Source organism: Mixophyes fleayi, chromosome 2 (assembly GCF_038048845.1).
Source record: "Mixophyes fleayi isolate aMixFle1 chromosome 2, aMixFle1.hap1, whole genome shotgun sequence".
Lineage (NCBI taxonomy): Eukaryota > Metazoa > Chordata > Amphibia > Anura > Limnodynastidae > Mixophyes > Mixophyes fleayi.
The window spans coordinates 262507967-262520822 of NC_134403.1; the positions used below are offsets into that span (position 1 = coordinate 262507967).

Below are 12856 nucleotides of genomic sequence, written 5' to 3' on the forward strand. Positions count from 1 at the left end.
GGTACCTTTGTAAGACCTGTCTGACCAATCAGGTTTCTGACTATAGAATCTTGGCAGCCATCTACAATTTTTATTATTTTTTTTACTCAATGAGATGCATTTAGCGTGGCCATTATTTTCCCTTTATCTACAATTGGGCGATATGCTGTAATTACTAGTTACCCTTTTGTTTAATTTTTAGTTCTTCTAAAGTTCAAATGAGTCAATTTCAAGATCTGTAGACATGTACATGTTTGTTTGGGGGGTGGGGGTAAAATACATATTTATACACCTTATACAAAATGAAATACAAATAGTACTAAATACTAATGCATGTGATGCCAGCTCTCTACAATACTAAATGAAACACTTTACTATAATGTTCACGAGAAGTTTATTACTCTTTATTTGCATTGTTTTAGAAATGATGTGTACATGAGCAAATAAATTAGAGAACAAGTTGATATATTACTACTATTGCCATTATTTGAAAAGGTAAATCAGAACTCTGTGATCAGACTTGATAACCTACTAGTAAGGTGCGTAAGAAAGCAGCCAGAGTTGACTTCCTGTAGCCTTGTTTAAAAGCAAGCATAAATGCTGGGATTAAATATTGTGTTTATTGGCAGTAACACATGGTAGTTTGTAAAATGAATAAACTGGTGTAGGTTATTGTGCAACAAGGGGAAATAAATATTTTTTCCTAGTACAAATATAGCAATATATGATGAAAATGGATACATGTACAAATTGTGTTTTGGAGTCTGATCTGCAAATTTCTTTTGAAGATGTTGCATTAGGGTTTCATATTTACACTGAACATTTACCTTTATTTTTGTTTTCTTGCCCTGGTAGTTCAGAGAGATCTGAATGTAAAATATGTCTTTATAATTTGTGGTTCTCTCTGAGAATTGCTGCACTTTGGGTGTGTTTAGCCAACTTGCACCAACTGGGGAGTTCAGTTTTAGCTTGTAGGCTCCAGTTGTCATTTTCATTTCTTTAAGCCATATTCTAAGACAGTTCTTTCTGCCATTTGTCTTCTGTATTTAACTTTTAAATGTATTCCTCTCTTGCAGTGTCTGCTTGAATGGATCCCTCAGATGCACAAGAGGATGTGAAATGGTGTGCTGGGCACATGCAGGAGGAAAGGTAACAGAAATATGACCCTGTTCAGGTCCAGATTTGCATTGCATATGAAAATGTTTGTTTAATTCGGTTAAAGTCGGTAGATGCAAAATCATTGTGGCTTAAAATTTCTCAGTTTGCAAGACATGAAATTAGGTATAGAATATTTCCACACCTAAATTACAATAAATGGCGCTCTAGAATGCACACACACTGCTGCTTGGGTGATCTGAGCGGTACTAAATGTAATTCATGATCAGCAATTAAAATGGACATTAGCCTAAAGAAAATACTCCTTGGATCTGTAAACGCACCATGGGTATGCATCCTTATTGTAAGCAGCTTGTCATCAATTTCCCTGTTGTGTACTCAGATGCTCTCTGTTGTCCCATAAATAGTATACAAGTACTTTTGAGAAAGTCTGTATACATAAAGTCATACTACACTAAACTTCTGCCTTGTGTAGTAACATTTCTAGTTCATCAACTTAAGTTCATAAATATTTATTCAAAAAGTTCAAGAAACTTTTCAGAAATAAGTGTTGATTAGGGGAATAACTTTATTTATGTGCAAGCGTTCCTCCCTGTAAGCATACACAGAGTTCAGAGCCTGAATGACTTGCAAGCTTGATTGCTTGTATACAGCTGCATAACAAAGAACTTAATCTGTCACTTACTGACTTATTTCTTTGTTCAGCAAACGCACCCAAAAACATAAAGTAATAGACCAGTGTATGATCTATGAATACATTTACACTAATATTGCTTTATGCTTTCATCTTGCACTGCATTTTTTTTCTTTCAAAAACACAGTGCACTATGTTCCCTTGTTTGACATTCATGGGGACGCCTGTGGAATGCGTTATATACGTTCCATGTGTGTTTACAATCTGTTTAATATTTTGTGGGATAATTCATTTTGAACAGTAGTACTGTGGGTTAAACATATTATTATGTAACCCTGGGTACTTAAAAAAAAAAAAAAAAGCATCTTTAGCAATGTATTCGTATGTTTTTGTTTTTTTTTGACGGCAATATAATATTTTGTTAAGGCATATGTGTACATATACTGAGTCTTAAAGTACTAATATTCAGGCAATAATAGAGTGGTATGTTTATTAATTGTGTACTACACAGCCAGATGACCAACATTCTAAATAAATCGAAAGCTGTGTGTATACTGTGTTGTATTTTGTCTGTAGGCAATAGGTCAAAAAATAAAACTTAATTTGAGGCAGGAGATTTAATCAATTACAATCTTTCTCTTTTAACACAATCTCAATGCAACTTTGGAGAGATGTGTACATTGAATTGTTGCAAACACAGAAATACTACTAGTTAACAGGTATACAGCACAGAGAATAATTCAGATCAGGAAATTAAACACTAGTGCATTGAGCAAGAAAAGCAACTTTTTTTTTTCTAAATGCACTTATTAACAAGGGTGTTCTATACTGTCCCTTGTGTGTTCCCTTCCCTGGTGATCAGCGGCCCAGTGTGAGGAATGTGGGAGAGGCTCACTGCGTGGAGTGAGGGTGGGGGCAGTCATTGTACTCTAACAATGCCATCCTTAGCAAAGGCAGAGTCCCCACAGCAACCTGCAGGGCAGGAACAGACCTGATTGGTAGGGGGAGGGAGAGAAAATGGAGAGAACGAAGAAGCAAGAGAGAGAGCAAGAGAACACCAAGCAAATAAGATTGAGATAGCAACGGTAATGTTCTGATTATCTCTCCATACATTTATAAGGGGATATAAATGTACATGTATTTTCTATGTATCTTTCATTTGTAGCTTATTTATAGGTGTGTGAGGCAAGTAATGTAGGTATATGTGGTTTGATGATGTATGTCTGTGTGTGTGAGTGTGCAGGTTCCTGGCAGCGGAACACTATTACAATGCCCCATTGTGTCCTTGTCATACTTCCTTTGTTGGTTTGTCCGTTCATTGTTCTGCTTCCTCTGCCCCCTACTGAGTGGCCTCTCCCTGCCTTGCCTCCACTGGGAGGCTTTTGCACTCCCACCACTTCTGTGCCAGCAAAGCTTTTGACTTGTCGGACCACATGCAGTGGTGAAAGTGTTAATAAGAAGTAATGGTCTTCAGTACTGAAAGCAAACACGTCTCTGTAAATGCTTAAATACCATGTGCATGGGAGACATTCACTGTATAGCCTACACTTTTGACTTGACGCATTTCTGCTGTATGTCTTATTTTATTCTAATGTTTTATTTTCCTAGTCCTTTTTTTATTTCTTCTTTCACACCTGGCCGTGTTTACCCATCCTTTCTCCCAGACCTATACTGTACACAGTTGAATGAGAATAGGGAAAAGATACAGCGAACCCAGATGTACCGACTACAATGATTGTGAACTTTGAGCTGTGGATTTGCTTTCTTTGATTAGGTCTTTCTCCCTGAGCATACTAGCAATTTGGTTACATTCTGACAGTCTGCTGGAAAATATGCCCCATTTCTAAGTAAATGTACTTAAGTCAGTCGTAATTCATTCTGGTTCTATAAATATTCAGTGCAGTTCTGCACATAGTAATGTATCTGTAATTACTAATAAGACAGTTACTCTGGTGATTACCCTGTTCATACGGTTGAAATGCTTGGTCTTGTAAAAAACTAATTTAGGACAAGTGTCTTACTTTAACTCCACAGTCCACTTTACATAGCTATTCATATTTTTCATGCAACAAATGTCACCTATTCAAGGATCTGCTGCTTTTTTTCATACCTGTTTTCCAGGTGCATTCAGCTATGGGAATTATTTGCTTATCATTACCGGAATTACAATAAATGCTTGCAATGTTTATACTGCAGTTTTACTGCACAAATAAATTAGAAGCTCAAGTATTCTGTGATGAGGAAGTAATGGTTAAATATCACGCTGGGAGCTGTTCATGAACAATCTGCAAATGTGCAGTAACTCATGGCAACCAGGGAGCAACTAGCTGTAACCAATCTAGTGCACATAAGATTGTCTAATTGCTATAAGATACTGCATGTGTGGACCTTGTTAGTAAATAATCTCGTTTGACTGTAACCCTATTTACATCCTATATTGCAGTTTGTCTTTGAAGTTTTCAGTTCCTCCGTCGGGGGCCTACAGTAAAATGGAAGAAGATTGTAAGGAGGACGTCATACAACATATGAGTAGTTCAGCCTGTTTCAAACAAGACTCCTCTCCACATGTGAGTTGGTTCATTATATGACACATGAAAGTCAATAAGATTACAAAAGATGCTGGTGATGCATAGTCCTGCTAATAGCACAAGAGGTACTTACTTTAGTATAATGGGTAATAACACTTAAAAAATAAGCATGAAAGATCTACTAATTATTTCTTCATATGTCCGGTAAGACTAAGCAGGTCTTAAGCTGCCCAGACATGTAGGGCATTTAGATGGGGACTATTTGGTCTAAAGCATCCAAGTTGACTAAGTCAATGTCTGAGGCCAATGTGAATGGCAACCATTTAATGTCTTATCTGGACTGATGGAAAATGTGTTCTACTGATCTGACATCATTCTCAAGCTGCATTAAATACCCCCATATGATATGATCCTTAGGCCTGAGCACCGGGTGACCAGATCCTTCCAGATTGGACCTATGGATGTGTTAGTGTATGGGCAGCTTTAGTATATAACACTTAGATAACCCAATATTAATGAATACAAGACTAAAACTAACGACGGATATCTTCTCAAACAACTATGGACTGTCAAATAGAAGAAGTACCAGTAACAGTATTCTGCTTTATTTTAATTATTTAATGTTGAGCACTTTGAGCTATGTCTATTTGTGTCACCATTAACAGTTCCAGGCTAGACCTTAGTCTAGTAGTAAAATAACTTGGATCTGCCTGTTGGGTTTGTTTTGTGTACAGAAAGAGGGGGCAAAGGGTTGGGAATTTATTGCTGTGTATAGCAGTAAATGAGATAAGGCTTCTGAGAAGTTATTTATTAAATTGCAAAACAACATATTGTAAAACAACAAAACACAATAAGAAATATTGTTTTACTTTTAAATTGGGAAAAAATGTTTTCCACTATTCTTGGAAATCTGCATGTCTAACTGAATGAATAAAGTGGTTAATCATATGGTATTTTTTAAAATTGGCATAAGTAAATGGTAGGTACAGAAGTGGCTAATCCTAGATTGCTCTATGTACTATACATTTTTTTTATTTTATTTTTTTACTTTTATTTTGTTTTGAAAAGCAATAAATCAAAGCTTGGTGCTGCATGAAATGTTGAATCCTGCAGATCATTTATATTCTAGATTGTTTGTTTTGTTCTCTATGTGATGGCAATATTCATTTTTAGTTTCTTTTTTCTTTTTTTCAGTTGACAGTAGTGCCATCTAGTGTGTATACTGGGAAAATAAATTAAATGATGTTTTGTTGTTGTTATTTTGTAAATAGCTTAATTTAAACTGACTAATAGATGCAGGAAATAAATGTTGCTGATGAACCTATCCGATTTATCTTTTATCAAAATTATGTTATTAATAAATTAAAAAAATATGATTTTTTTTTTTTCAATTTTTGTGGGTGTCATGTTTTTAAATTAGGTTCACTGTTACTTGCTCTTCTCTCTTCCCAGAATGCCTCTTACCCAGCTGAACCCCAGAATAGTGCACCTGTCTCTAATGGTCGCCAAGAGAGTCTGGAGCTCAGCAGAACAATGAGAGATGGTAACATTCTTAACCCATGCCCCCAAAAAGTTAACTTTTTTTATGCTCTGACTATTATATTTGTATACATTACTTCTGAAAATGATTTGTTCTAACAGCTTTAGCTGGTTACAGACTTGCAATGTATTGCAATTATATATGTAAATAAAAAGAACCCAAACACTTGTATCATCATCATCATCATCATCATCATTTATTTATATAGCGCCACTAATTCCGCAGCGCTGTACAGAGAACTCATTTACATCAGTCCCTGCCCCATTAGAGCTTACAGTCTAATTCCCTAACACACACAGACAGAGAGGGATACAGACAGATAGAGAGGGAGAGACTAGGGTCAATTTTTGATAGCAGCAAATTAATCTACTAGTACGTTTTTGGAGTGCTTCTGTGTTTCATCTTTTTACTCTCTCGAGGGCAGATCTCGGTGCCCTAAGGGATGCAAGATTTAAATCCAAACTATGGCGTTAATGCAAGATTTAAATCCAAACTATGGCGTTAATCTAACTGCTCACTGCGATCGTCCAACGATCGTCGCCTCTCTTCCCCTCTGATTGCCTCCTCTCACGCACGTATCCAAGACTTCTCCCGCGCCGCTCCCCTCCATTGGAACAAGCTTCCCCGCTCCATCAGAACTTCCTCTAATCTGTCCTCTTTCAAACGAACATTAAAAACCCACCTTTTCCTTAAAGCCTTCCAGTCTCATGCCTAAACTCCCACCGGTCGGCTACCTCTTTCTCATCCCTTCTTCCTTTCTCCCCCTTCCTCGACTCCGTCTCCATCTCTGTTTCTCCCGTCTATCCGTCTCATCCATGTATCTGTCTGTCTTCCCCTCCCTTTAGATTGTTCGCTCCTTTGAGCAGGGCTCTCATACCTTCTGTTTCCATCACTTTTAACTGCGCTCTCCAGCTACTCAGCTCACCTCCTCTCAGTCCCTCTGCCCTCTGTCTCCTCTTGCTTCTCTCCGCTCCCCTCAGTGACTCTCAACCTGTCATCCGTGCCCACCCTCTTGGGCCATAGTTACCTGCCTATACTCACTTTTCCCCTCCCTCCCTCTCTTTCATGCTGTGCCTGAGCCCCCAGAGTTATAGTGCTTACTGTTACTTGTACTGTGCTGTTTCACCTTGTACTGTGCCATTGTTTGTCCTTGTACGGCGCTACGGATACTTTGTGGCGCCCTATAAATAAAAATTATTATTATTATTATTATTATTATTATTATTATTATTATTAACTGTGGCTTGCCAACATCTGTAGATGAAGTTTCTTTTTGTCTTTGACAACACATGTAATATGCAGCAGTGCTTCCTCTATTGTTATTCATGATTACTTTTCCCTCACAGCAATGCCTGCCCTAGAGAAGTTGCTGTCAAGTGATTGGAAGGACAGACTTTTGGGAAATGGAACAATGGACAGCAAAGATGTGAAAGGTAAGTGATTTCCTCATTACAGTTGTATGTAATGTGTATTCCAGTTAGGCTGGGTACACACCACAGAAAATTCTCCCGTTGCGATATCGTTAATGATTTTACCAAGAACTGAAAATCCCGATCAGCATGCCGATTCATGCGTTATACACTCTGCATGTTTTACAAGATTTCCTTCAGATCTGTGCTCTTCATCTTTCATAATCATCTGCTAAAAAGACCGTGACTCTATAAACTTTATGGAGATCTATGGACACTGCTGGTTGTGAGTGGACACACACTGCAGAATTTGCCCGACATTATTCCATCATTTGTAGAGAGTTTTAAACCGTTTATAATATCAAATCAAATGATACAATGTGCTTTGAAACAATAAAACATGATCATTGGAACGTACACACTAATGCAATATCAAACATAACGGTCATGTATCGTGTGATTGGCACAATAAACAGATGGAAAAACCTGTAGTGTGTACTCAGCCTTAGTGTTGTGCAGTCCTAAAACTGCTGCCCTTTTCTGACTATTACAGATGTATATACTGTTTTTGGGTTTTTTTTCTTACTGTAATATATATTCTTTCCTTAAGGGCTTGGCACACATTGCTATACATATTTCATTTCTATTGTAAGCATTAAAGCATGTTTTCTGTTTTATACATGTGCATGTAATGGCCATTTGCTTGTACATGAACTCCCCTTTGCCTATAGGCACCCAGGAGAGCTTGGCAGAGAAGGAGCTGCAGTTGTTGCTCATGATCCGCCAGCTGGCAGGGCTAAGGGACCAGTTGCTTAGTGCACATTCTGAGCATAGGAACATGGCAGCCATGTTGTTGGAGAAACAGCAGCAGCAGATGGAGCTTGCAAGGCAACAGCAGGAGCAGGTAAGGAAAAATTAAAGAGAACTTGGACTGTTTGTGTGCTGGCTTCACGCATTTTGAGTATTCTTTGTATACACTGTATTTGTGTTTGGGTTCCATCATTATGAGTACTGTTTTTATGTGCACTGTAGTGTTTATCATCCATGTTCTCTCTTGTGCACTTATATTACTTTCTCTGTACAGATTGCTAAACAGCAGCAGCAGCTCATCCAGCAGCAGCACAAAATAAATGTGTTACAGCAGCAAATTCAGGTACCGGTTACTCGTGTCTAAATTATTTTTTTTTTTTTCATTTCCTTATTTGTTCAAGAATTAACAAACCCCTCATGCTTTCTTTTTTTTTCTCATTGGACTTTTGCAGCAAGTAAATATGCCCTATGTCATGATTCCAGCATTTCCTTCTGCTCAGACAGTCCCCTCAGATTCCCAGATATCGCCTCTTATACAGCCTATTCCTTGCAAACCAGGTGAGTGCAGGACAGCTTTCTCTTTAGCCTGTGTTCAGAATACACAGTTTAAAATTGATAAGCAGGGTTAGATATATTTATAGCTGCCTATAATGGAATTGCCCATTTATGGGACAAGGGTACCTTTTTCAACTTAACCATATGCAGGGCCGGTGCTAGGGTCCATGGCGCCCTAGGCATTTTGTCAAAAGCCCCCCCCCCCGCAAAAATCGGTGGCCCTCCTCCCTCCTCACCCCGTCTTTCCTTACCTTGCCTCACCACCGCCGCCTCTCTGCTCCGTCTCCTTCCCTCCACTCACTGACACTGTTGGCCCGTGATGATAATGTCACGGCCCGACAGTCAGTGGGTGGAGGGGAGGAGACGGAGCAGAGAGGCGGTGGAGGTGAGCAATAGCCTCATCCCCCCCCCCCTCCCCGTGGATGTATCTGAATGCTGTGCGGCAGCCGTGACGGGTATGGTCAGCGGTCGCCGCACAGTTTTAAAGTAATTTTCATTCTGTGGCGCCCTCCAGAGCCCGGCGCCCTAGGCAAGTGCCTAACCTTGCCTAATGGGAGCACCGGGCCTGACCATATGTATTTTATCAAAGCAAATCCCAGGTGTTGATAAATTACTTTTATCTTTAAATGGGAAAAAAAAAACACGTCACACATTTCATGTGTGTTCGTGTTAATTACATATTATTTTTTTCCTGAAATTCTCACCAGTCAGTGGGACATTAGAGAATTGCATCTAACCCTTGAGTTTTTACAAAAGATCTGCTTTAAAATTGAATGATATAAACAAGGTCGTCTTGAAAATAAGAGAATTATATAAAAACATTTAATTTATTGCTTTGGTACTTTTCTAGAGTAAAATAGGCACAGTCTGATACTAAAACCTGTCCCTAGAAAACAACCTATCAAAGTGATTTACGGTTTAGAAATAAAACAATTTATACATGACTTATGGACATTACTAGCTTGAGGAAAAGTGTAGGGTCCACAGTATGTAATGCACATTGCATATAGTGTATGATGCAAAATTTTTCACTGTTAAATCTACATTTAGAATCCTTTAAATGTGCATGGAGTTAAGAGTAAGAACTACATATCTATTTAAAGAACAGCTACATAGGCTCGTTTATATTTTCCACATATTCCTCAACGTTTGCCAGAAATGACTTTGTGCTTGTCGTAAGGGACTATCCTTTAGTATGTCTGGTTACTGTAAGAGTGAAGATTCTGTTGTAGTTTTTTCTTTTGTGTGACCTACATGAAAACTAATTTTTGAGCAGTATAAGTATGGACACCTAGAAAATTAATTGGGAAAATTGTTTTGAAAGATTTAAAAAGGTTTCAAAAGATGAAGACTGGTTAATGGCATGGCGCAGTGGTTTTTAACCAGGTGTGTGACAACATTTCGGGGGATGTGAGTCGTCAAGCTAGAATCTTCTTCTTCTTTTTTTTTTTTTTTAACAGAAAATAATTTAGCATTTTGATTTGTAGATGATATAAGTAATTAGTTAAATCGATGTCCAAGATCAGTGAGAGATTGCAGTGACTCATTGAGCAATAAAAAACATATAAGTAGAAGCATTTCGCAATAAACTTTTATGTTTTCCTGATCTAAAAATCTGAACATATTTTTCAACGGGGTGTGAGAACATATTGCTGCCACTATTGCTCTTTTTACGATTTTAATTACAATATTTATTTGATTCATTGTTAAGTATGTCACACTTATCTAATTACAGTGGAATATCCCATGCAGATGCTTCATCCTACCCCACCAAGAGCTCCCTCTTCTGGAAAACAGGTGAAGTATTGCAGTACTGTGACAGAATCAGTGAGTCTAAACAGTGAGGTGAAAGGATGTTCTAATGCTCTTCTACTCTATGCCAGGAAACATCGCAGCCTCTGAATTTAACAGCCAAACTCAAATCTTCTGAACCATCTCCCACAACCAGGAACTCACCAACTTTAAAGCTATCCCCAGGAAACTGCAATGGTGGGGGAAGCAGCCGGGATCATGTATCCAGCCCACCGAGGACTAATCTACCACTTGGTATGTTTACTGTATACTAAAGTCTCTGCCTTTTGGGATTATACCCTTTCTCACATCCTTATCCGTTATTGACTTTTGTGGTATAGTTGATTGCTATTTAACCGTCCATCCTGATACCACCTCGCAAGTCATTATTAGGATTGTTGTGACCAAGTTAAAAAAAAGCACCTTTTATGTTACCCAGAATTATTTGTTTGTACACAATTTTAGAATGACTGACTATTTATGGTTGTATCCCATAGTCTAAACAAATATATGTATTAAATAGAATAGGTTGTGCTGGTTTTTGTCTTTCTTTTATGGTATTAACTTATGTGGCAGACTTATTATAGCATTTTGATTTTATACTACTTGGGTGTTAAATTGGGTTGAGTCCAGGGTTCTGTGCTGGCCTGTGAAGTTATTCAACACCAAACTATGAAACCATTATTTTTTTTATGGAAGTCACTTGTGCACAGCAGCATTGTCATGCTGAAACAGGAAAGGGCCTTCTCCAAACTGTTGCCACATGTTGAAAGCTCACAATTCTGTATGCGGTTGCAATATGATTTCCCTTTACTAGAACGAAGGGGTCCAGGGTAAACGTGAAAAAACGGCTCCAGACCATTATTCCTCTTCCACCAAACTTTACAGCAGTAGTAATGTTTGCCAGCCAGTTGATGAAGTGCGATTCGTCACTCCAGGTAACGCATCTCCCCTACTCCAGAGTACACCACTCCAGTTGATGTTTGGCATTGCGCATGGTGATCTGAGGCTTGTGTGCTGCTGCTCGGCCATAGACACCCAATTTGTGAAGCTTATGATGAACCATTCTTATGCTAAGGTTTCTTCCATAGGCAGCTTGGAACTCTGTGTTGCAACTGAGGAGGAATACTTTTTATCTACTTTAGTATTCGGCAGTCCCTTTCTGTGTGGACTTTCATTAACAATTGAACTGTTGTTGCTCCTAGACCTTTGTTGACAAACTAACTTGTTGGAAAGGCAGCATTCTATTATGATGCCATTTTGAAAGTCGCTGAGCTCTTCAGTACTACCCGTTCTGTTGCTAATATTTTATCTATGGAGATTGCATGGCTGAATGTTTCATTCTATGCACCCGATAGCATTGGGTGTGGCTGAAATGGCTCTAATTAATTAGAAGGGACGTCCACATACTTTTTGGTCGTGTGTGTGTGTATTAATATGGTAACGCTGACAGAGATTCAGACATTGGACGGTTGGGTTGAGCAGCATGATTGGTCACGTTTAAATCCAGACTAGTAAGCATGCACGAAGCACCGGAACTCGTAGGGGGGGAATTCAATTGCCAGAGATGTGGTGCGTGGACATCGCGCCACGCACATTGCCGACAATTACGGTAGAAACCTCTGCTCATTTTCCCTCATATCTGTCAAATCTTTTCCGCAAGGTGTCTCGCGGAAGTTTCGAAGACCCTTCACGTCTAATTGAATTTCCTCCATAACCTAGGCTGGTTGAGGCAAATGCAGGTGGCTGAACAACAGAGTGGGTTCTCCCACATAAAAGCCACAGCCTGCACTAGGTTTTTTCAGGATTGGCTGGTCACACTATAACATGGAAACCTGCAGCGATTATATAGGATAAATCGATCAGCCACAACATTAAAACCACTGACAAGTGAAGTAAACAACATTGATTATCTCGGTACAATGACACCTGTCATGGGATATATTAAGCAGCAAGTGAACAGTCAGTTGGAAGCAGGACATATCAGCAAGTATTTGAGCTACATTGACAAGGGCCATATTGTGATGACTGCATGACTGGGTCAGAGCATCTCCAAAACGGCAGGTCTTGAAGGGTGTTCCCGGTATGCAGTGCTTACCGAAATTGGTCCAGGGAAGAACAATCAGTGAGAGGGTTATGGGCACCCAAGGCACATTGAAGGTGAGAAGGCTAACCTGTGTGGTCCAATGCCACAGAAGAGCTACTGTAACACAAATTGCTGATAAAGTTAATGCTGGCTATGAAAAACAATGTCAAAAACACACACAGTGCATCGCAGCTTGCTGTGTATGGGGTTGCATAGCCACAGACCAGTCAATGTGCCCATGCTGACCCCTGTTCACCATCAAAAATGCATACAATGGGTACTTGAGAACCAAAACTGGACCATGGAGCAATGGAAAAAGGTGGTCTGATAAATGAAGCTTTCTTTCACATCATTTGAATGGCCGGGTGCGTGTGTGTCAAGTATTCAGGGAAGAGATGGCATCAGGAT

General features: G+C 39.0%; 1 protein-coding gene across 2 annotated transcripts in view; it reads left to right on the forward strand.

The window, feature by feature from the left end:
* The window catches only part of SOX13 (SRY-box transcription factor 13), a 38769-nt gene that overhangs the window by 10432 nt on the left and 15481 nt on the right, over positions 1-12856 (forward strand). Inside the window, exons 2-10 of one of the 2 annotated variants that reach the window (XM_075196060.1) lie at positions 1056-1128; positions 4173-4296; positions 5710-5800; positions 7144-7230; positions 7938-8110; positions 8291-8359; positions 8469-8574; positions 10307-10368; positions 10455-10617. In XM_075196060.1, the coding sequence (XP_075052161.1) occupies positions 1067-1128; positions 4173-4296; positions 5710-5800; positions 7144-7230; positions 7938-8110; positions 8291-8359; positions 8469-8574; positions 10307-10368; positions 10455-10617 (937 nt within the window). In that variant the 5' untranslated portion in view covers positions 1056-1066. Of the gene's footprint in view, positions 1-1055; positions 1129-2652; positions 2815-4172; positions 4297-5709; positions 5801-7143; positions 7231-7937; positions 8111-8290; positions 8360-8468; positions 8575-10306; positions 10369-10454; positions 10618-12856 lie in introns of those variants that run through there. The other variant, XM_075196061.1, reaches the window with a different exon arrangement.